Source organism: Pogoniulus pusillus, chromosome 23 (genome assembly GCF_015220805.1).
Source record: "Pogoniulus pusillus isolate bPogPus1 chromosome 23, bPogPus1.pri, whole genome shotgun sequence".
NCBI lineage: Eukaryota > Metazoa > Chordata > Aves > Piciformes > Lybiidae > Pogoniulus > Pogoniulus pusillus.
This window is the reverse complement of record NC_087286.1, coordinates 22,678,222-22,702,074: the sequence shown is the minus strand read 5'-3', so window position 1 is coordinate 22,702,074 and position 23,853 is coordinate 22,678,222. Positions and strand designations below refer to the sequence as shown.

Genomic DNA, 23,853 nt, shown 5'->3' with positions numbered 1-23,853 from the left:
GGCTCTGTTGGAGGGACAAGTTTTTGTTGACCCTACTTGCTTGGGCACCCAGTGGAAAGCACACTGTGGAGACTGTGCTTCCTATCGCCATCCTTTGCAACACTCCACCTTTTGGCTGTTGTCTATATCTGATGTTACCATCACAACTTCCCAATGGGTCTGTTTAAGCAGCAGTGGTGGGATTTCTACTGTATTCCTTACCACACATCAGCTTTCCTTCCATAGCCCTCTCCACTGATGACCTCTGGGCTCATCCAGTATGGTGTTCCCGTGACAGATTTAATCCCAGTCCCAGACATGCAGATGGTCTGGATGCGTTTACTGGCCCCAAAATCTCCAAGTTTCACGTTTCCAGCAGAATCTCTCAAAATATTGGCACCTGAGGTAAAAAAGAAAAGCAAAAACCCTAAGAGATGAAGCAGCAGCCTGAACTAAAGTGGCTACAGTGAGCAGAGCAGGAAGGGCACAAGTGAAGAGCTGGACATGAGGGAATCTAAAGGGATTTGGTGGGGCTGGTTTCAGCATTACATAAAATCCCTCTCTCCCAGCAGCAGGCAGCTGCTCTCCGAGAGGGCTGACTCCCACTAGCACCTCCTCATTCAGTAAGTTTCCTAAAAGTGAGCAGTGAACAGGAGATGAAAGAACATCCTCCTCACCTGCATACAGGAGAATAGAGCCTAAGATCTCTCTGAGTTCCAACGTCTCTCAGTTCTTGGGTATGTTACACGGGGTTTTGGATGTGTAAAAGCAGTAAACAAACAATAATCTCTCTCAAGAGTGCTTCCCAAGAAGTAAGACAGCACAAGATTTCGGTTTCAGCTGCTGGTTCAAGAGCCTGGTCAAGGTCAGCAGCAAAAATACTTTAAATACCAGAGCCCAGTACTATGTTTTGCACAAGAATTGATTTTGGGGTAGGGGGAAGTTGCATTGAACAAACTCAGGCAAGCCAGAAGCCTTCTCTGCATTACCTACTCACCTTTAATGTCCCTGTGGACAATCATATTGCTGTGTAAGTAGAAGACTCCCTGCAGTATCTGCCTGGTGTACTTCCGAGTGACGTTCTCGGTCAGAGCACCGTAAGCTTTTAGCTGGTCCTTTATTGAGCCCTGTTGCAAAGAAACAACAGGCACCGACCATAAAGACCTGCAGAACCACCACCTCACAGTGCATTTGTAAACTTCCCTGGCCACTCTCTTTCAGCTCAACTTCCTCTCCGCTTTGCTGTGGAAACAGCAAGATAAACGCGAACGGAGGCACGGTCCCTGGCGTGCACCTGGTGTGCCACCTTTCACCAGCGCTACAGACCTCTTTCCCCCTCTAGTGGCTGGATGCCGTCAGGAAGTCACAGTGAAGGACCCAAGGAGGGGATCTACTCAACCTTCACTCTTTTACAAAGCCTCACCCCACAACTTCTCACATCAAGGCCCCACTGCCACGATGGACACGATCAGCCCCCCCTAGAACTGCTTCAACACCACCACCCAGGCCAGATGATCTGCAAGTACTTTAAATTCTGACCCAGGATGCAGTCTCCTTCTGGTTTGAGTTTATTTATCAAAGAGGAAAGGAAGCAGGGGTGCAGACATCTCTCACCTGCAACACGTTTAGCTATAGTTTCTGCTCACTTGGATGTCCCTCATTGTGCCAAAGATGGCTTTTAGCAGGCAGGAACCAGAGGCAGATGTGGGGTTTGAACAGAGAAGCTGCACCCAGCTTTATGTCAGGTTAGCTAGAAAGCAGGAGGGGAAACTCATCCTATTTCTGCCTGTCCTGTAGCTCTGGGGATGACTCAAGATTGCTACAGTCCTTCTGTTCTGGGAACTGTCAGCTGCTCGACGTCAGTCACTCAAACAGTATTAGCTTTTCCACATCAACCCACCTCTGCTGTTGCCCTGCCCAGCCACTGTTCTGGCCTTATTTTGGGGCTGGTGACCCTGTGGATGGACCTTTCCTTTCACAGCACTGCAGAAGTAACTCGAGCTTCTCTGAAATTAGACCCTCCAACAACTTGTATGCAGGACATTGTGTCTCCTCACCCAGTACCAAACAAGCTTTCTTATCTTGGTCTCCCTCACCCCACTGGGGGGATATTAAACAAGAAGGGGAAATAGGGTCTTCAAGGTCTGCAGTCAAATAGATCATCTTGGTTTTCAACCATAAATGAAAAAAAAAGTTATGGGCAGTAAACAGAGTCAGCTACTTAATGAGGGCAGTTGTAAGAATGCCAGGCTAATGGAGCACCTAAGCTTGGCCCCATGAAGAATTTTTCCAAGCTGTGGGTGCATTAAGTCAGCTTGGCCAGGCCCAGCATTGCAGAGCTGCTGTCCTGTAAGGTTTGGGAACTCATTCACTTCCACCAGCATTGGGAACCACAGCCCCGAACTGCTTTTGTGAAATGAGCTGTTGTTGCAGCACAAAAAGTCAATCTGTATTTAGTCAGAGCTCTGGTTTATCATTAAAAAAAACAAACATTCAACTTCCAGCCCTGCTGGACCCTGCCCCAGCATCAAATGGTGGCTTCCTGGCTGCTAAAAACACAGGCATGCTGCAGAGTAAGCACAGCATCAAATGGTGGCTTCCTGGCTGCTAAAAACACAGGCATGCTGCAGAGTAAGCAGGAAGAGGACTGCTGAAACTCCTGGGGTTTACTCCTTTGGGTCCATGTCTTGTGGCAAGGTCTGGAAGTCAGAAGCATGTCCAGAGGGAGAGAAGTGGCACCGAGATTGGAAGGGACTTTGCATGGATGTCCACCTGACCACTCACATGCAAGATGTGTTAGAAGAGCTTCTAGCACACTTACTAATGACCATGATTATTTGCAACCAGATGGCTTAGTTCCTTCTGACCTTACAAATCTCTGTATAAAGAAGGGTTTAATCTCCCACACTCTGAGGAATGAATCCAGCTGGAGAGGCAGGATTTAGGAGAACAGATCCTCTGGCAATGTAAATACCACGATGTTGATTTATACCAGCTTTGTCAGGACAGCAGATTTAATTCACATGCTTGCAAATAGAGAAAGATGTTCAGCTCATCTGTGTGCCTTCTCCAGCCCCTGCTTCGACTCTCTCAAAGCTTTCTGATCTACTTCTTCCCCTGGTCTATTTGTCCTCTATCAGCAAACTCACAAACCATCGCCACTCTTGCATGAGAGGATAATGCTACCAACAAAAAGTTCTGTCCTAAACAGAAGATTTACAGCTACCACTGTTTTAATACACATGTGCTGCAACCCATAAATAATTCGTGACAGCTGTGGCTGGACAGTTGTACTATTAGCTTTTCCTGCAAGGATTTGCAATAAATACAAAGATGGGCTCAAGCCACTGTGTTTGGAGACAGATATGGATCGTGTCCAACATTTGCCAAGTTCACATTGCAGACTGTGAACACACCCTGCTTCAGGGTTCAAACTTAAAACCTACCTTCCATGCTGAGGGGCTTTGCCATAACAGAACCCAAGCTTTTCCATGGCATCCACTGTTTTGATTTGGCTCACGAGATAAAGAGCAGTCTAGCAGTTTAACTCCCGATCCTAATTTTACCAAAGGCTAGGGCAATCTAAATCTCTTCTCTGCCACCCAGGACAATCTTCAGCAGGACCTGCACTTACCCCTGGCATGTATTCAACAAAGATAGATAGCTTCTTCTCTTCAGGATCCCGCAAGCACCCGTAGTACTGCACTATCCTGTCATGACGAAGGGTCTTCAACAGCTGAATCTCACATTCCAAGGCATTCACCTCCTGCAACAGACCAGGCACACTTCATGATGAAAGGGAATGGTTACTCTGGGAGCATCACCCAAATACTGCTCGATGCTGAGCATTCTTCCTAGCACCTGTGAAATGGTCCCCCAAGGACAACAGCCACGTGAGGCTTGGAAATGAAGATCAGTGCCCTACAAAAACAGTAATGATAAAGACAAATGGGAAACATGAGGGCTGGCTTTGAGACAGGTTTGCTCATTATCACTACTTGTGCTTGAGGAGTTTTGCTGGAAAGGTGTGAAGGAAGACACTAGCAAAGCTAATGCAGTGCCCAAACATGGAAGAAAGTGAAGGGAGCAAGAAGGTCAAAACCAAGGAAGAGCAGAGACAGAGTTGCAATAGATGATACCCAAGACAGAGCAGGCCAACTTAATCAAGAGTATTAGAGAATTAGAGTGTGCAATCTGCTGCTACAAAGTCATTTAGGATCACAGTGCAGAGTGCAAACCACATATTACCTCCACACACTGTCTTCCACCAGGGACACAGACTCCTATGCCACCTTCACCCTCAGCCTCCAGCCCATAATTCCCCAATGTGCTGCAGAACACAGTTCTGCCCTCCTACTCACTTTGCTTGTCTCCTGACTGTCGGGGTCAAAAGGCACCTGCTTCACTGACAGCTCCCGGCCAGTGTCCGCATCGTAGCAGAGATAAACCTCCCCAAAAGCTCCTCTTCCAAGCAGCTTCCCCAGCCTCCAGTTCACAGGTGCCTGCAGGGCTACACAAGAGAAGAGAGGATTGAACAAAATGCAGGACAGGGAGACTTCAGCATCAGGGTCCATATGATCCTATACAGGGTAGGGATCTGGCTCAGAATTTGCTCACCAGGGCAGGCAGTGAGCCACCCTCTCACAGGAGCACTGTGACAAATCAGTTTGAATTGCACTAGCACTACTGGTGTGGCTGTGTGGGATGTCTCACAGTCTGTACTAGTATGAAGTAGAAACCAGTCCCAGAAAATTCAGGTTTCTTTAATAGTCTTTCCTCCATAAGCTGCTTTTTTAGCCAGTGTTGGACTTTCTCTCCTCTGCTACATGAGTACATAGCAGGATACAACATGGCTGACCCAGAAACCCCTGCAAAGACCAGTAAAAGGTTTTGTCTCACTGGTCATTTCTGGGTTGTTATCCATCACTGCACAGACCCAGGATGCACCCATTTCTGTAGCATAGGCAGTCTTACAATACCAGAGCAGCCTGCAACATCATTTTTGGGTGCTGGAATGATAGCACCCAAAGCCAAGGAATGGAGCCTCTGGATGTATTTGCTCCCACCTCCTAAGTCTCTTGGAAGCTTCTGCTGCAGGAGCACACAGACACTGCAGTACGCAATCCACTTTCTGCACCTCAGCAAGTGATGAACACCAGCTGAGCTCACACATGCCCTCAGCTCCAGGCCCGGGTAAGATACAGTGTGTGTAACTCACACATGGTTAGATTAACCAATGGCCAGGAACCCAGCAGGTCACAGAAACTCAATTTTGTGTCAAGACCCAGGTGCACTGAGACCTCAGACATGAGCAGATTTGATTCACTCACAGTTCCTAGCTTTCGTAGGGGAGGTGCTGAACACCTGCAGACCTTTTTCACAATTGTTCCACCATTTGGGTGTGCACTCCTCGTACTGTAAGGTGCTGAGTTTGCTGTCTCCATTAAAGCTCTTGGTTCTGCTAGAAGGGACAAGCTGAAACAAGTTCTCCTGTGGAAAGTAGCTCCTAGGGAAAGTCCTTCGGCCTGTAAGAGAAAAGGTGAAGAGTTACTGCAAGAACACACAGCTTGGATCTACCTAACACTGCGTTCTTGCCACCCAGATCCAGAGATGCATCTCTTCAAAGTAAACAAAATGAGTTTAAACTGAAGCAGAGCCCTTGAATGTTTTGAACTCAATTTATGAGTTGTTAACAGCAGGCATTACATCTAAGGCAGACGTTTTTAGAGGGGTACACAGCAGCTTAATTACGTCAGGGGTTTTGTTGATCATTAATCACAATTAAACTCTGAACTGCACATAAGGCCTGCCATCCTCTAAGTCCACCATCCAAATGGCTATACAAGCAGCACCAGATGCTGTGATAACAGCTTTCACAAGAGTGGCATCAGTGAGAGATGAAGTTCTTTCTGGAAGGCTCAGTGTGCTGTCTGCATGTCCTCAGTGGTTTTCTTCTCAAGGGAATTTGATTCTTATTCAATTTTGGCTCCCATTACTTGCAGTTTCATACAGTAAAAGAAGCAGCAGCAAAAAGGTGATGGAGTGGTCCCCAAAGCTCAGATCTCACCAGCTTAAAACAGATATGTGAATAGACACTGCTACTCTGAAATTACTTCTCTATGAGAAACCTGCTGTAAAGGTCACAAGTCAGGGTGCTCAATTCCAAGCAGTTTAGGGGAACAGAAAGGCTGATATTACCAGGAATGAGAAACGCCAGTCACCCACGTGGCTAAGTTAAACTAACAGTTGTAAGCAGAGAAGCTGAGCACTGACTTGCACACATGCTGTAGGTGCTCAGCACTTTCCAAGAGCAGACCCCCAAGGTCTCAGAGAGGATGCTCTTCAGGACATACAGGTGAATCCCAAATTACTTGGTGGCTCTCCCTTTACTGTAAACCTCTTCTTTCCAGTTCTCTCTAATCCTAGTCATTGTCACAAGCCACGGAGATCCTAGACGAAGCACCTCCCTCCCCAGCTCTCCATTGTTCTCTTACCATCACTGTAGTCCTTGCGACTTTGGGAGAGGTGGTACTGCCTTGGGAAGGTGCCCCCTTTCCCAAACCTCTCGCAGAAGGGGATGTCAAAATCTGACAGGAGGAAAGGAGATGTGTTTGAGATCAGCACAGGAGACCATTGCTGATAGCACTGAATAATTTGAGATTAAAATATCTGTCATTCCCTCCCTATCTTTCACCTCCTGTTTTTCCTCCATCCAGCTCTAATGACACAGTCTGTTCCGATTTGTTTGTCTTAGACTGGGGCCAGCAGTTGCTCCCTGGAGACCGTTCCCGGCCTCTGCTGCATTTGAGCATGATTTCCCTATTACAGCACTGCACAAGAAGACCACATAATGGCTGCAATATGGTCAGCAAGAAAAGCAACAAGGACAGGTCAAGAAGTTTTTGGTTACCCATGTGTGAGCATGCAGGCAGGTGTCTCAAAGCAAAATGCTTCCCTTGCCATGAGGGATGCATTAAAACCTTCAGCGATGTAGACTGACCACAGCTCAATCTGGATCCTGCCTCAGGCCAGATAATGAGTTATTGCCACAGGCTGACTGCCATGTGGCAGTGTAATAGTGAAAGTCTTACAGCATTACCAGACTTTCCATGATTTAACAGACGGATGTTTATGTGAGTTTAAGCAGTAACCTATCCTTTTGAGTTACCAATGCCACTTTTCTCTAACAGCATTTGCAGTGTTGCAGGTTGTTACTATCAATGCAAGTGGGAAGGAGGTGTTAAATCCCTAGAGAGCCTGGACAGGGCTTTTGCTATGGGGGAAATGTCAGGATACTGGAAAGCAGCTCACAGGTACTAAGAGACAAAAGACAATCCCACTAGGCTGTTTCCCTGCTGGCCAGCACCTTGAAGGTGTTTACCAATACAAAAGCAAGGCTCTCTCAGCAACTTCTCCCAACACAGAACTTGTCCTTCCTCTTTCAACAGCTTCACTTGCTTGCATCCATTTACCTCAGGGCCCCTGCTACTTCGTTTGAACAGTTGTGTTGCAAATCGATTCCTGATCCAGGCCCAAAGGTCCTTCAGTGCTGCCACTACTGCTGCAGAGCCAAGAAGGGTTAACAATGATGAGAGCAACCCTGCCTGTGTTTGATGCTCTGGATCTTTTGATTTTAAAAGAACATTCATGTTTGATCACTGCAGGGTCATTTTTTGAAGTCTAACCTAAGCAATGGAGTTGGTTTGCTCGATTTGTTTAATTACTTTTCACGTGGTTTCATCTCTCTAATAGCCATTATCCAGTCTCTTTACTACATGCTTTTTATACTTTTAAGCAAACACAAACCTCAAAGAGTGCTTACCCATGCAATCAAGACTGTCTTTGGGATGGGTCTTCCTTCCAGGAACAGGGGTTTGGGTAAAGGGAGGGCTGCAAAGGCATGAAAAAAGAAATGTTTTTTAAAAAGCAAACACTTGATTATATCTGAAAGGCCATGAAATAAATTAGGAAGTGATTACAAGCAGAAAGGACTGGCTGTGCCACAAGATGCACTGAGCAGCCCCAGCTGAGCTCCCACCCTCAACCAGCACAAGGATTAAGATTGAAGGATTATTGCTGGATCGTGGCTCGTTCCCTGTGGACAACAAAAGGGATGCTGCAAAATACAGTCATCAGACTGAAACCACACAGCCACAGCCCATGGCACAGAACCACAAAATCATGGAATAGCAGGGGTTGGAAGGGACCTCTGGAGATCATCCTGTCCAACCCCAAGCTAACATAGGTTCACCCAGAGCAGGTTGCACAGAAACACATGGGCTTTGAAAGTGTCCACAACCTGTCTGGGCAGCCTGTTCCACTGTTTTATCACTTCAGAGTAGCTTCTTTTCCCTCCACATCAGCTGTTCAACCTTGCAGCTCCGCGTTTTATGAGCACTGCTTGTTTGCTGCAGATGTACACATTAGACTGCTTCAGTCACACCTGATTCATGCAGGATTTCTCTTCTCTCAAGCATCATCCTCACCATCCTCACACAGATGGTGTGCCACTGGACGCACACAGTCCCAGGAGATCAGGAGGTAAAACTTAAGATTAGTGCTTCAAGGCTCAAGGTCTTAAAACTACACTGAGAGGATGCTAAAGCCTAATTTCACCCCAGCCTCTGTAAGGGTCAATAAAAGCTAAGCAATTGGTCGTTGGAACTGGCTGCTAAGAGGAGTGGTGGAGCCACCACTCCTGGAGGTGTTCAAAAAGTGTGCAGACGTGGCACTTCAGGATGTAGTTTAGTGGGCATGGTGATGTTGGGTTGACAGTTGGACTTGATGATCTTAGAGGTCTTTTCTTCTATTGTTAATGATTCTTCATGAACAGATGATTTGGACAGATGGCTTTTATTCTCTTAACAAAATGGCACAGTAGTAGGACTCTGCTTTGTAAAGCACTCTGAAATCTCTTGTAGTCAAAGCTGACCATGGCAGGTTTGCTACAGCAAGGTGGACTTTGTTGTGTTATTTTCTTAGCATCGGACTGGTCACCGTGCTAGTGACTAACCTGCCCTCTTCAGGCCTAATGCCATCTCACACAATCGGATGCAAGGGCTCAGTTACATCTTTGCAGGACCTAGTCATACTCCTTTTTCTGTCTCTGAAGATTACAGCCCTCCTTGTGGCCCTCTTCCAGCTCCTATTGGTCCATGGCTGAAACACACTCCCTGCTTCTTCACATGCAATAATCAAAGCCATGCTACCCTCTCACAAACCTGCCCAGCACTTTCCATCTCAGCTCCCATTGATTGCATTACAACAGGCCATGACTCCTTCCTGTGGTTCTTCCTAACTAAGTCCATGCAAAGAAAAGGCTAGGAGCACAAGGAATCCGCTCCCGATAGGGCTGTTAACAATGAGTGAAATACATCACAGGAAACTATTAAAAAGCCACAAAAAGGAAATGGACCCTAGATGCTAAGACAGATCCAAAGCACACATAGCCTGCAAACCCAAAGCCATGCCACACAATGAAAACCAACACCATGCAGGAACCCAGCCTTGACGCTGCATGGCAAAAGCAGCAGGGACAAAAGAAAGGAAAATCTTAGTGCAGATGGAAAAAAAACACATATATATACACATACATATTGCTTCCCCAAAGGACATAGTGTCTTGCTCACAGCATCAAGCACACAGTCACCACATACATGTGTGAGCTTGGACCAACCAGCAGCACCAACTACTGAACTGGCAGCTATGTTTAGTACAGTGTGTCGCAGCTGCTTCCTGCTGAGAAGCTAAACTTAGCTTTCTTCCTTGTCTGGTGTCCTCAGCACCTTGACTGACACATCTATGGGCTGCTGGCAGTGTACAGGGGCTGCTGAATGTACAAGTGGTCAATGAAGAGCAAACAGCAGGGCTCAGAGGCATGGAGAGGCTAACAGAGTATTGGACCTAGTGACTGCAGAAAGTCAGAGAAGTAGGAGAGACCCAAAGAGAAAATCTGGGCACACAAAAGCCAGGCTGTATGTGGCTTTGTGCATCTCAGATCACTGCATTTCAAATCATACCAAAGATGTCCTGTGCCAGGATCTGTTTTTTAGCATTCAGGATAAATCTGGTCTTCTCAGGTGCATCCTCGTCTCAACAGAAACCCTTAAGGGATGTCACTGGCTCCACTCTCCCACCACAGGGCAGGAGCTGCATTTCAGCTTGTGAACACACAATCACAGAATGATTTGGGTTGGAAAGGACCTTAAAGATCATCTAGTTCCAACACCCTAGGCATGCACACCTTTCGCTAGACCATGCTGCTCAAAGTCCCACCCAATCTGGCTTTGAACATTTCCAGGTAGGGGGCAACGATGAATTCCCTGAGAAACCTGCTGCAGAATGATGTGACATGTGCAACTCACCTGTCCACAGATCTGTCCAGTGACTGGCAGCTCCCAGACAGCGAGTCATCAGGGCTGATGAAAGCTTCAAGCATCTGACATTGAAAATAAAGGGAAAACAATAAAACTACAGACTGTAGCTCTTCAGAGTCCAGTGCTAGCAGAGCTCTGCAGGGTCGAAAAGGCTCCACCAAAGCCACCTGATCTACACCTGCTGATGACAGCCTCAGTGAAGATGAGCTCCAGTCTAACAAAAGTTTTCTTCCCAGTTGAAATCCATTTATAATGCCCCCTCTGGATTGTTCTTTCCAACTGCTATCTGGTAGGAGGGAGATCGAGGCAAAGACAATTAGCACCCTGATGTTCACAGTGTGCTGAGAAGTCAGTGACATACAAAATGCTCAAAGTATTTGTGGGAAATGAAAATACAACACTAAATCAGGACACAAATGATGCACCCAAGGCCGAGTGCATATTGTGTGTGCCACAGCCCTGGACTCCTGACTTCCCCAGCACACACCACCAGCCTTCCTCTCCAGTGATAAGCAAAGCATCATCAAGGCTTTTGGCTGGAGCAACCGACTTGGCTCTCACTAGATCAGTGAGTCAAAAGCTGCATTTGTGTTGCTTCCTGGATGAGACATTGTACTGGATGGGGTTATTTATAGCTGGTTAGTAACAATAGAGGTTTTGTATCAAGTGGCAAACCTAGGGCCTATGTGCACTTCTACAGGCCCTGCTCAGGGCCATGCTGTGCTGCAGTTGGTATGATGCTTCCTCCTGCCCACAGACCCACTGTGTCTTTCCTAACCCCTACTCCACAGCCAGCCCCAAGTCCATCTCATTCCTGGGAGAGCTGAGCAACAAGGGTTCAGCATCACATGGAGTCGCCCTTCACTGGCTCCTGGACCCACACTGCTTCTCCATCCCCATGTACAGCAGCAGCCTCCCTTCCCATGCACTGCTCCTGTGCTGGACCTCCCCAGCTGGTTGCCATAACAGCTTGCATTGTTTTGGCAGAACAGACCCAGCTGGAAAGTGTGGGGTTTTTTTTTTGCTTCCCTGTTTTTAACCCCAAAGCATTAATCTTCAAAATGGACCAGCTGAAGAGGAGCAAGACCTCTGCTGGACCCACTCTCCATCACTACAAGCCATGCCAGGTCTCTCCCAGCAGTTAAAATAATGCTCAACAGATTCATTTCTCAATAGCATAAAACTGGGAATCTGAGCTGGCTCCAGACTCAACCTCTGTTACATCACAGGCTTCCACAGGGGCATCCCCCAAAAGCATTAAGCATCAACTTGTAAGTGGTTTTCCACAAGGCACACACAGAAGCTGCAGCACAAAAACATTCTCCAGGCAAAGCCCACAGGAGGAAAAGCACAGCTTCTCAGGGACATGGGGTAAACAAGTCCCATCCCCAAATCTCTTTTTTTTCCCTCCATTTAATATGCCAGAGAAGGGCAGCAGGCCACCGACAGTGTGATGCTGGGGAAAAATGAGGCAAGCATCTAGGAACTTTCATCAGAAGCAAGCTCAGACCTCAGCCACTGCTAATGGAGCTCCTCTCACAGACAGTGGAGCTGCACTGATTTACACCCAAGGGGGGTTTATAGGACCTCCCTCTGTGGACACACACACACACACTTCATTTTAAACCTACCAAACGTGTTTGGAAGGCATGTGAAACTGATGGAAAGCCAACTTTTGGCTGCAAGGAGCACAAGACACATCTGTACTGTGACGTTGCCAGGACTCACCCAAAGTGACTTCTTATTTTATTAATGGCTGTATAATAAACCATTGAAAACATATATTTGCCATGGAAACACTGAAAGAGCCTGCACACAAAAGCAGAGCTATTTGAGTGTAGCAAATGCACATGTTCTCAGGCAAGACTCTTGGGGGCCATCACAACAGCCTGCTGGAGTGAGCTTAGTGCCTTCTGGATGCCTATCCATGTTCCTCCTGCAAAGCCAGCCCTCCTGAAAACTGTAGATCCCGGTCCTGCCCTTCCAAGAGCTTTGCAAGAGTGCACTGCATGCCAAATTGATTTCTGCAGACCTATACTATACTCCTCTTTGGATCTACAGCTTGAGCAGAGATACAAATGGAGGGAGAGGTGTAAGCTTCTCCCCCACTGAGCCTTTGACAATGCAGAGTCTTCCCCACTGGGGGTTCAAAATGACTGGAGGAAGAGATACTGCTCATCACTGTGCAGATGAAATAGTTGGTCTTTCAGTACTGACGGATGGAACATGCAAAGTCCTTATTAAGGGAGGAAAATATATGGAGGAGGGGCAGAGATGAAACCAGAGAAAGGCTGAGGGCAGAGCCAAAAACTGTAACTGGAGCTGAGGCAGAAACAGCACAGGGGAAGCAGCAAAAACTGCTGACATCCCCAGGCTGTTGCAATCACAGGCAATCATTGCTTGGCAAGCTCCCTCCTCATCCCAGCATCCAGGAAGGCTGTGGCCACAAGGGCCTGGCAGCTGGCACGCACATGTGTCCCAGACCTACACTCCTCCAGAGCTACCTGAGGTGCCTGAGCACACAGCCGCTACCACTGCAGCTGGCGTTTAGGGTTCTGGGAAACTGGGCTTGCTGTTTCTTGAGCATGTCAAACCCAGGGGCACCCATTCCTGGAAAAAAATGGCCTGAGTCCCATGCAGAGGGCCCACTGGGGGTTCAGTGGCAGGAACGGCACTCCCAGCGCAGTTGCTCTCATGCCTGATGCTGTCTCAGTTTAACCCAAGTGCTCCAGCCCCACTTACATTCTGATCCATGGTCTCAGGGATGAACTCTCCCTCGCTGTTGATGCTGGTGTAGGATCCTTGACGAGCAATTTGCTGCTGCTCTTCAGGAACACTCCCTGGGGGTGGAGAGCTCCGGCCAGTGTGCAGAGAGCCTAGGACAAGGGAAAAGAATGGGTGAAGGGGAGGACTTGCCACATCCAAGTTGTTCAAGCAACACTCTTCCAGTGATCACAGACCTTCTGGAGATGCTGCTGGGTTTGAATCTGTGTGGAAGGTAATGCAGAAGCTAGAGATGTGACACTTTATGGGGACCTTGCAAATGTTCTGCAGCAGTGACAGTTTGTTACTGTGGGACTACCACAGCATCTAGAAGACTTGGCCTTCAACCTATCCTGGATCTTAAGAGCTGTATGCTGGATCCAGATGCTGGATGATGCCAGGAAGAAAAGGGCTCCAGAGTTTTCTTGTGCTGCAATCAATCACTATGCAAAACACAAAATCCAAACCTACCTCCCCTCTTTGACCTCTGGGGTTTCCTCCCTGGATCACATCACTACCTTGTTCAGCAATCTGGGAAACAGCCCAGGTGAACTTGCTGCAACACCACTGAAACACTTTTTCACTCAGATACTCCTCTCCTCCTTCCCTATAAAGAGGTAGGAAAACCAGCCCTCAAAACCCAGAGCCACAGGGCAGTGAAGAACCAATAAGATCAGCTTGCCCCCATCTCCTGCCAAGGGAGGGTTGTCTCCTTGGTCTGTAGCCCCAGAATCTCCATGACTGCAGCTGGCAGAGTCTCCACACCAGGCAGTGCCATCTGGATATCCCTGGGGCTTTGAAGAGTGCCCTGTGTACCTCCGCACAGAAAGGCTTTCACAGGCTCCCCCAGGGCTTGTTTAGTAGAAGAGGATTTTGGTTTAGTACTTGGGAGAGAATGTCAGAGTTTCCTCACATAGATATCCCATTCATGCCTCTTATTCCCCCAAATCTATCCTAACCAATTCCTTGTGCCTTCTCAGGCTTTAGGGAGCATTGCCCTCACTTGGCTTGGCTTCACTGATCTTTCTGCAGTCCCTCCCCTCCAATCCAGGACTGTCATCAGTTCATGGCAAGGAACTGCTGACAGAGGTCTGTGCTGCTCCGTGTTGGAGCATTAAGCAGCCGGCATTGTGCAATGCCAGCCCGCACTCAACACAACTTGTTTCTAAGCAGTCTTTTAAAAGGTACACATCCCTGAAGAGTCAGAAGGCACATGGAGATACATTTGCTTGCACTTTGCATCCATTTCTGCTGCACTCTTGCCAACTCCTTGGTTCCTCACTGCCACTGGGTGACAATATGTCCAGGCTAAGCATAGTATTTTAAGAGAAAGGTACTGGGAAGGACCTATCCCTTTGTGAACAGTCAACACTGATCAACAAACACAACACTTCTGCCTTTTCTGCTGCTATCTGCATCACAGTTACCGTGCCAGATTGATTTCTGGCACAAATCCATCGTCGTGATCAACACCACAAGTCTGAGTCCCCACCTTTCATTAATCTGATATACATCAGGAGCTTCTAACATTAACAGTATCACGCCAGCATTGAAGATCACTACATCAGGCTTCCTGGACTTATACCAAATACAGAGAGAGATCTGTCCCTTGGTACATCATCCTCCAGACTCCTTGTTTGGATTGTAAAATAAAAGTCATATGGCTTTGAGTTACTTTTTTCTTCTTTCTATTTTCTCCTTCACAGATTTCCTGCAGGATAAGAGCAGAGTGAAAAAAAAAAAGTTCAACTGAAGTAACGCCAAGATCAAGGGGAGAGAATCTCTTGAGTGCTGCAGCACTCATAATGAACTGGCTTTCCACCAGCCCTAAAAACAAAACCAGTTGGGAAGTACAGCATCCTCTCCTTGAAGATAAACAAAACAAATGTTTAACCATTTCAGAGTTCAGGCACCCTGAATAAATCACTGCACTATCATCCCCTTATTTGCTTAGCAGATGTCACTCCAGAATGCAGCATAAGGCCTTTTGGGTGGCTCTTGCTCTAAAAAGCTGCTTGAGGATTTGCTGTGGTGTAACTGCTGTATCTTACTGTTACTGCTACAAGGAGGTGTGCATCTGCTTGTGCAGTGCTGGGATCTTTTGCTGCAACAACCCATCCACTGTCCAGAATAGCTCTGACTGAGATTTTATAGTCTTGTTTGATTTTGAACCCAGAGAGTTAAATGAGATTTATCACAAGTGTAAAGACTTTGCATGATCTCATATTAAGCCCTTGCCTATAACAACTACTCTCAGTAATCAGGTCAGTTGCGTTTGACCTTCAAGAGTCACATTTCCTGCCAAACACTGTATAAAAGGGTAAGACACTAGACATTTCCCAGCAGGCAAGGAAGTTAAACAGAATGCTTAGGCTTTTGCATGCCTGGAAACTGCTAGACTGAACCAGATCTCCTTTGGCCAGGCTGTTTGGGTAGGAGAGCCATTCTGAGTAATATATGCAGCTTCACACTTTCACAAGCACTGGTTGCTGCTGCTTCGTACTCATGCGTGGGCAGCTGCCCTGGAGGAATGTGGGGAGGTGGTGGAAGCAGAGCCATGGAGCCAAGACTCTTCCTCACCTCCAGCCATATCCTGTCCCCTTAACAAAACCTCTGGCAAGCTCAGTGCCGTAGGTGGAGGGCAATGGAAAAGAGGGGTCAGAGAAAGGGAGCAATGGCAGTACTCAACAGCAAGCCTAACTCATAGTGAGGCAACACACAGCATATTGCATGTAATAACTAACGCTGCTTTACCTTCCCAAAGGCAGATAAAGGAATGGACTGACATGCCCAGATGTGCCCGTTTGACATGTCAGATGCTCTTCACACCTGACCTAACTCAAGAAACTGCAGCAGTGCCAGGTACAGAAAGCAGACCCCCAAAGGACTGTCCTTCTGAGCCTACAGGATTACATGTCAGCTCCAGTCCTCAGACCCAGTAGGGATGGGGCAGGTTCTGAGGCACTTCTTTATATAGCCAAATGCTGGACAGATGTCAGCACCTGTGCTCTGGGTTCCTGAACTAAGAGAAGCTCTGCAGGCTGGCACTGGTTGAGCATCTGACCTCAGTTACCCTTTGGACCAAGGTGCATTGGGAAGGGATTTCTGCTTCATGTTGTGAGCACTAATGTAAAGCCATATTTTTGAGACTGGAGCACAACATGTCCTGCACAGGGTGAACCAGGCCAGCACAGAGACCTACAGTTGCTGCTGGCATCTACTGGGGTCTTTCATGTTGCCTTCTGTTATTTTTATTTAAGAATTCTTTCACATAGTATGTGCAGAGTCTGGTGCTGCATGTACAGCCAGCTCCCCTGTGCCAGTTTTGCTATCCCTCTGCCTCCATCTATTCTGGCTTGATCCTTTCCCTGCCTCCCGAGGTCCTTCACAAAACTTCATCCATCACTGGTCAGCATTGAGTGATGGGCCCAGTGAAGAAGAGAAGCCCCTTAAATGTCAGAGCTGGGGAGGGTTTGCTGGCAGCTGTCTACACTCAACAGCTGCAGCCATGGACAGCCCAGCCCTGGGATGACATCACTGCAGAGCTGAATGAGGGACATGATGTCAAGATGTGCTGGTCCTCTGAGCCCTGGCAGACATAACAGGCTTAGGATGCAGTGGCACAAGATGAGAGACACCTGCAGGAAATTTCTTACTCTGTGACTGTCAAGGAGAGGTGTGAGCAGAGGGACCAAATCTCCCTCCATTTCTAGATTTAAGGCAAACTTCAGGGGTCTTCTATACTAATAAACAAAATGGAGTCCATTTTCTAGACCTAAAGCAACTAATGTTATGCACACAGACAGATTTTCCTCCTCTTCTCAAAACAGAGGGGTTCTCATCCATCCCAACTTCTGCAACAGCTCCCTAGCCCATGCTATCCCAGTTTGTACACGGGCACTGCTGTTCGGCTGAGCAGGGAACATGCTAATGATTAAGCAATCTCATCAACAGCCAGCCAGTGCTTGTGCCCTATCCCTATGACCTTAACAGTGCAAGTATCACTTCCAGACCTTTCTTCCTCAGCCATCTGGCCAGCCCATGCACCAGCAAAGTCTTTGCACTATCTCTCTCCAAAGATCTGCAATCTAATTCCTCCCAGTGTACTAGCAGGGGTTAGATGCTGTTGCACATGTCCAGACACCCATGAAACCCTGGGCAGCACAACTGCAGTGTCAGTTCTCCAGGGCAAATGTCCTGCTGTTCCCAAGGCAGGTCCATGTTTGTTAGTCCAAACCCAGACAGTACTCATGCCTGTTGTGATGCCATGGCTCAGCAGCCTGGGTGAAAAAAAAAGAGCTTTTAGCAAATGTTTCTAGTGAAATGGTGAGTCTGGAATGAGGCTCTTGAATGATTTGTGGATAACGTTCTGAAATATGTATTTCCTCAAAGTAAATAAAATCAACCTTCAGCTATCTGAAAATTCAGAACCCCAATAGATTTTAGCCAACGTTTCCTGGCACACAGCTGAACACTTGCAGATGCTAGTCACCAACAGACTGGAACATTTTCCCCTTCCTCCTCCTCCAAAAAAATACAAAAAAGAAAAAGAAAAAGAGGAGAGGGATTTCCACTGGAAACGTTTATTGGGCAAAAAATTGACTTTGCATAAGGTTTTTCAGGGACATGGGTTGAAGACATTTTTGTGTTCAGTAGAGGCAAAAATAGCCAGACGTTCCCCAGAACACCTACCCCCCCCTTCCAAAAGGCTTGTGCCAACAACAGGCAGTTTTATTATTTGTTGCTGCTGCTAACACATGGCAGAGTCAGCAGAAAAACAGAGACATTTCAGAAAACACTGAGAACATGACCTAAAGCACCTTTTTTTATAGTCACTTGAAATCCCTTTAAATATGGTTTTGAGAGAAAAGACAAACTGAGCTAAGAGCCTCTCTTGACAGCAGCAGTGAACACTGGAATACCTTGCCACTGCAAGTGAAGAATTGGTTTTCTTACAGAAACCCCAGCTTCTTAGGCTGCCTTTTGACTATTCACCAAGTTCAGTGAAATCTCTGGTTCAGGGAACCACAACACGGGATCATCTCTGTTTACTTCCTGACATTCAGATTTATCCTCCACTTAAATACTGCTCTCCCTTTCAGCTTGCTGGAGTTTCTGTCCAACTGCTAGATTGATTACCCAGTTCTTATTCAGGAGGTCAAGAAAATTAATGTGCTGGTCTGTGAACACCTCCTAAGCAAAGCTGTGGCAGCTCCATGAAGAACCCAGATAACTCCAAAGTGAAGTCCGCTGTGGTGTTGGCATGTAAAGAGTTTGCTGTAAACTCTTTTCTGACAGTCTGCATGGAAAAAAAAGGAGGAGTGTCTGCAACATAGCCTGGTTACCTTTGCTACCTAACTGTATAGCAGTGCTGAGGACCCTGGGTTTGGTGCATTAGCAGTCAGGACGCAGATCCTGTTAGTACATGGTGCATCCTGCACCTGGTGATGCGCAGTCCTCCACTCTGCTATTGAGGCATTCCCTCAAAATCCATCTGTACCTGAGGTTCTCACCCTTGCAGAGCTGCTGCATCTTCTTTCATCTACTTAAGTCTTATCTACAGGATGCTTTTCAAGGCAGTGACACATCAGTCAGTGGTGCAAAACTGGCCAGGATACTACAACGGTTCTGGCTTCAGTAGGAGTTGGGCATGGCTGCACAAGAGGCTATACTGAACCTGCCTTAAAAGACCATTTCCTATGTATCAGTAACTGAGAAGCAGCAAACCACAGGATATGTTATCAAGGCAGCACAGGCTACAAGCCAGAGAAAGGGAAAATCCTTGAAGAAAAATATTCTTTTGTCACACAGAGAAAAGAGCTTGGAAGAGGTTACTGCCATGTAAGCACAGAGGCTCTTTGGGGGATGAAGTCTATCTTCATGCACATTTGCATAGGAGGGCCCCACTTTATTCAAGGCCTCTGATGCTGTCATGCCTATAGCTGCTGAATAATTGTACAACAACAGGGATCTCCAGAATAGACATGGCAGAGGGCACAGAACTGCATGACAAAATTGTCAATCCTGCCTATATGTTGTAATATGAAGAATTATGCCCCTGCTATACAGCCCTGCGTTACCAGTTCTGCACAAGGCACTCTGATCTTGACAAGGTTCTTCTCACAAAAGCTCCTGCAGACAGAATATCAAGAGGCTCAGAGGACTTTAGAAAGTAAGCACAAACTAAGGCACAGAAAACCAAAGAAAACCACAGGAGGCTAGGCACAAACTCCACTTCCTGCAGGGCTGCAAGAAGCATTTGCTGTCCTGGCTTCCCAGGCTGCAGGTCTGAAGAAAAAGGATGCTCCCCTTCATCTGAAACATGACCACTGCAAAACACCTGTGCACATCCCTTCTCCTCAGAAACCACTAAACCAGCTACCACAAACTTCATTTCACCCCCAAGAACAAATTGGTGGTGCAGAAACATCTATTTGGTCCTTACGTGGCAAAGCTGGTCCCAGCTCAGGAGCCAAGCTCATTCATCTATGTTATTCCCTTCACTGGGAAAACAGGAGAGACAGAACAGTAGCAGATGGCTAAAAGGAGTATGTCAAGGTTTCAAAACGCCTTGGCTTTCTATAGATCCTCTTTCCACAGTGATGAAGCTCAGCAGCACTGAATTCCCTAGAGACTTTTACCAACATCACACCTCAGATCTGCCGTTCTAAGTTTTGATGCCCAATGGGACTCTGCTCACCACAACCTCATCCAACCTACGCAACCTGCAGTCTCTTCTTCAGGCTGAGGATAAGCAGCAACTGGTGGGAGACATCAGAGTGGTCATCCAGACTGCAGCAACTTCAGGGTTGTGACAGGAAAGAGAAAGGGGATGGCAGCCAGCTTGTAACAGCAGAAAAAGTCCAGCAGAGTGCTGCATTTCACTGACCTGTTGAATACTTCCTTGTCCTCTCAGAGTCTTTGTACAGGGATCCCATGATATCACCCATGGACCTGGAGATCCTCATTTCATGCTGTTTACTGTTGTTTGGCTGGAGAAGCTGCTAATCAGACAAGGGGGAAGATCAGACTCAGACAGAGCTACTGTGGGCACACCATGTGAAACCCTGTCTTTGGTTCCCCATGACTATATTGCCTAAGAACTACTTTAAAAAAAACAAGAGAAGGTGTGCACATAACCTAGAGTGATCCAAAAATCATTCACCAATAATATATGTCTGGTATTAAAATACTCTAACAAAATTAAGCTCCAGTTGACAATGGTAAATACAGACATTTGACATAAAAGACTGATTCTGCATTGCATTATCTCTACCTACACACAGACACTGATCCCTGGCCTGAGCCCAAGTCTACAATCCCAAAATCAGAGCCTTTCCTCCATGCTCCCTAGACTTCCATGGCAGCCTAGGCACTGCAGAGAAACAGAGAGGAGGATCAGGCTCTGTTAGAGAAGATAGAGAAGGAGGAGAGCAAATAAATGCATACTCAGCTGGTAACTTCAATGGTTGTGGCCAAGACATGTGCTACAGTGCCATGTCAGAGTGCACAGCAATCCTCTGATGATTTCATGTATAACCTTAGGACTGTATGCTCTTACATGCAGCATGCATGGTTCTGTGTTTCAGGAAGAGAAGGACCTCCTCTCAAAGGTATGTGTGAATCCATCCCATTCCCCTGCTCTTGGTAGCTGACTTGGAATGATTCTGTGCTCCCACAGCTGCTAGAGAAGATTGTTCCATTTCTGCCCTAGATTTAAGAAACCTCAACTGATGGCTGAGTACTCCCCTAGGACTCTGGTCCTGGCCCTCTAATTGCCTCTCAAAAGGAACAGAGAAGTTTCAGGACCTGCAAGCACCAGCATTAGTATAAGGACATGCAACTCTGTGATTCAAGAGTCCTAGTCTCTCCAGGACTTCTAGGAAACATAAGTTAGAAACAGAGTTGCAACATCTGCAAATCCCTTGCTTTGCAGCCCGTGCTTGGGGCAGCACAACATGTGCTTGGCAAGACATTCTGTGCAGTCGAGGTCAAGCTAACAGGCTTAGCTGCAAAACCACTGAGCTCAGGAGAACCAAAAAAATAAACACGCAACGACAGTCCTGCATGAGACTGAAGGATTCTCCAGTTTGCTCTTCCTGGCTTTAGTACTGCAGCACCACATGGAGGCAACAGCCCCCACACTGCCACTCAGCATGGCAAGAGCCAGAGCATGACCCTAAATATAAAGGAGAGGCTACAGAAACTCCTCTGCAGAAAGGAACCATCCTTAGGCAAAAAGCAAAGGGGTTCTCTTGGGGTTTAACCTTGTCTGAGGATCAGTGCAGTATTTAACCCTACAAGGGATGCAGGAGCTAGAGAAAGCTGAGCACAGTCTAATGACTGGAGGGTTTTTGAGCAGCTGAGCCAGAGCAGGGCTAATCTCTTTTATGGCCACCTTGCCCTCTGCCTTCACCATCAGGAGACTCATTTCCAGTCCCCAGCACAATAACAAGACATCTTTCCCCAGACACAAAAGAGCAGAGAAGGTGAAAGACTCACACTCGATTTCTTTGGAGCGCTCACAAGGATCCGCAGGCTCTTCAGGGAAGGGCTCAGCTCCAACTGTTCCATCGCTCTGTCCAAATCTTCCTGGGATTTCAGAGGGATCAGGAGCTGGAAGGGATAGAAAAACACCGGAGCACAGTTGTGTCACACTTCTGAGTAAACAGAGGAAGCCAGACCTTTGCAGTGAGCAGCTTGGGAATCAGGACATGAGGGAGGAACCCAAGAAGGTGGATGGAAAACAAAGACCCCATGCCCTCTAGCTTGCTGAGCTACAGCAATGTCTTTCAAGCTCTCATCTCATCTGTTCTCAAGGAACAGATGTAAAAAATCACAACAAAAAACATCTGCAAGCAGACAGCTTAAAGGTCACATCACCAATTCAGCTAGTGAGAAGAGGTGAAGGCTGAGATGAAACCTTAGGCTTGCTGTCTGTTTTTGTGGGGCTGCTCTGATCTTGGGAGTTTGTAGCCAAGACCAGCTGCTACCAAGCCCAAAACGACCCCACACACTTTTCCTGGGAAGATGGTCGTGCAATGGCACTCCAAGGAAGCAGTGAGCTGCTCTCAAAGATTTATTCTGATAACTTATCAGTGGCCTTCCCTGCTGCTGCAGCCTGTGCTCCTGAGAACCAACACAGTCCCCCCAGTGTTTGGGCATCGGGTAAAATGAGGGAACACCTCACAAACAAGAGCCTCTTCCCTTCTGATGTGAAAGGTGTGCACTACTCTCCCTACAGGGACCACTTTTGTGACTCCCAGGAGACAAATTTACCTCCTGTACTTTGTAAGGCAAATAGAACAGAGAGTTACAGTGCTGTGTCTACCAGGCAGCTAACAGTTCTAGTGTTTTCCTAGTGAGGGGCAGATCACTGCCCTCATATCTCCAGAAGGAATTTGACCCTGGCATTGCATGTGTGGATGCATCCACGTCCTGCAGATGGCCTGCAAAGCTTCCAACACCCACACACCTGCACTTCAGAGGAGCTTTTATGGTCTTCTGCTGCTCTGGGCTAAGATTAAAACTACAGTTTTTGCCCCCCACACAGGGGCATTCTGCCCAATCTCATAAATTCAAGCCTCAGCCTCTGTACGTTGTCTGAGGATTGGCACTGAGTCCAGCCAGCACAGCACACATTTACATTCATGCCTGCGCCAAAGTAGACAAACTATTTACCTACTGAAGGGACCAGCTTGCCCACAGCTCTTGTAGGCTCTCACTGGATCCACAGCTGCCCAGAACTCCTGAAAGGCAGCTCAGCCCTCTGGGTGATCAGTGTTCATGTGACCAGCCAGAGCAAAAATGCTTCAGATCAACTGCCAGAGAAGATGACACTAAAGTTTTGGCTACTGGCCTGTAGGCAAACACACCTCAGACTGTGTGCAGTGAAGCTAGGACTTCAGGAATGACCAGGTCAAGGGAAAACTGTGGACCTTGGCTAAATGGAGATGAAGTTTCACCCTCAGAAAACTCCTACAGTCACCTCCTCTACCCAAGGACCACATTCTGAGCTTGCCAAGCTCAATCTTGAGACATCTGTCTGGCTGCTGTTTCCACAGTGTGAGCACCTCAAAGTTTTGACTGAGTTTCATCTAAAGAATGAACCTCAGGTGGAGCTAAAAGTGCTCTGCTCTTCTGGTGTAAAGTATGCAAAGCTGGCTCTGAAATTTCTACCAAAAAAACACAAAGAGACTCTAGAGCAGAGCATTTAGCACACTCAGTCAGGAAGAGGGATAATGACAGGGTGTGCACCCTTTGTCTGAAATCTGGTTACTTACTCGTGGGTAGGAAAAATATTCCAAGAGGAACTCTTCAGAAAGCCTTGCCTAAGTATATCCTATAGGCTGTAAGGACTTGTGTTCTCCACCAAACCACACAGTACATAGTTCAGGAAAATGTCCCTGACCTTCCAAGCAAGGGACCAAACCACCTGGTGCAGGGATTGGATGTGAATGAAAGTACTGACCACATAGTATCAACCACTCAGGGCTTTCAGTAGATCCACACATTAAATGGTTAGACCACGGTCAAACTTTGGGTTCAGAATGAATCACCCATGTTCACAGCAGATACCAGACAAAGATAGCATTGAATATGCCTCCCAAGCACTGTGTAGCTGGTCTCAGTCTGCCTCCTTATACAAGAAAGAGACCTGAAGAGATTTCTCTTGGTACAATGCTTAACCGTCTTGAAGTTCACGAGAGCTCCACAGGTGCATCAAGCTGACAAG

General features: G+C 47.2%; 1 protein-coding gene across 8 annotated transcripts in view; it reads right to left on the bottom strand.

Moving 5' to 3' along the window:
- The window catches only part of LOC135185774 (mitogen-activated protein kinase kinase kinase 3-like), a 77,538-nt gene that overhangs the window by 3,295 nt on the left and 50,390 nt on the right, over positions 1-23,853 (bottom strand). For 6 of the 8 annotated variants that reach the window (XM_064162899.1, XM_064162896.1, XM_064162900.1 and 3 more), the window contains 11 exons: positions 21,621-21,734; positions 20,008-20,122; positions 13,098-13,231; positions 10,344-10,417; positions 7,802-7,869; positions 6,474-6,566; positions 5,310-5,504; positions 4,341-4,489; positions 3,614-3,745; positions 977-1,106; positions 202-379 (listed from right to left, as the gene is read on the bottom strand). In XM_064162899.1, coding sequence (XP_064018969.1) covers positions 202-379; positions 977-1,106; positions 3,614-3,745; positions 4,341-4,489; positions 5,310-5,504; positions 6,474-6,566; positions 7,802-7,869; positions 10,344-10,417; positions 13,098-13,231; positions 20,008-20,122; positions 21,621-21,734 — 1,382 coding nt within the window. The remainder of the gene's footprint in view (positions 1-201; positions 380-976; positions 1,107-3,613; positions 3,746-4,340; positions 4,490-5,309; positions 5,505-6,473; positions 6,567-7,801; positions 7,870-10,343; positions 10,418-13,097; positions 13,232-20,007; positions 20,123-21,620; positions 21,735-23,853) is intronic. The other 2 variants (XM_064162903.1, XM_064162898.1) reach the window with 2 other exon arrangements.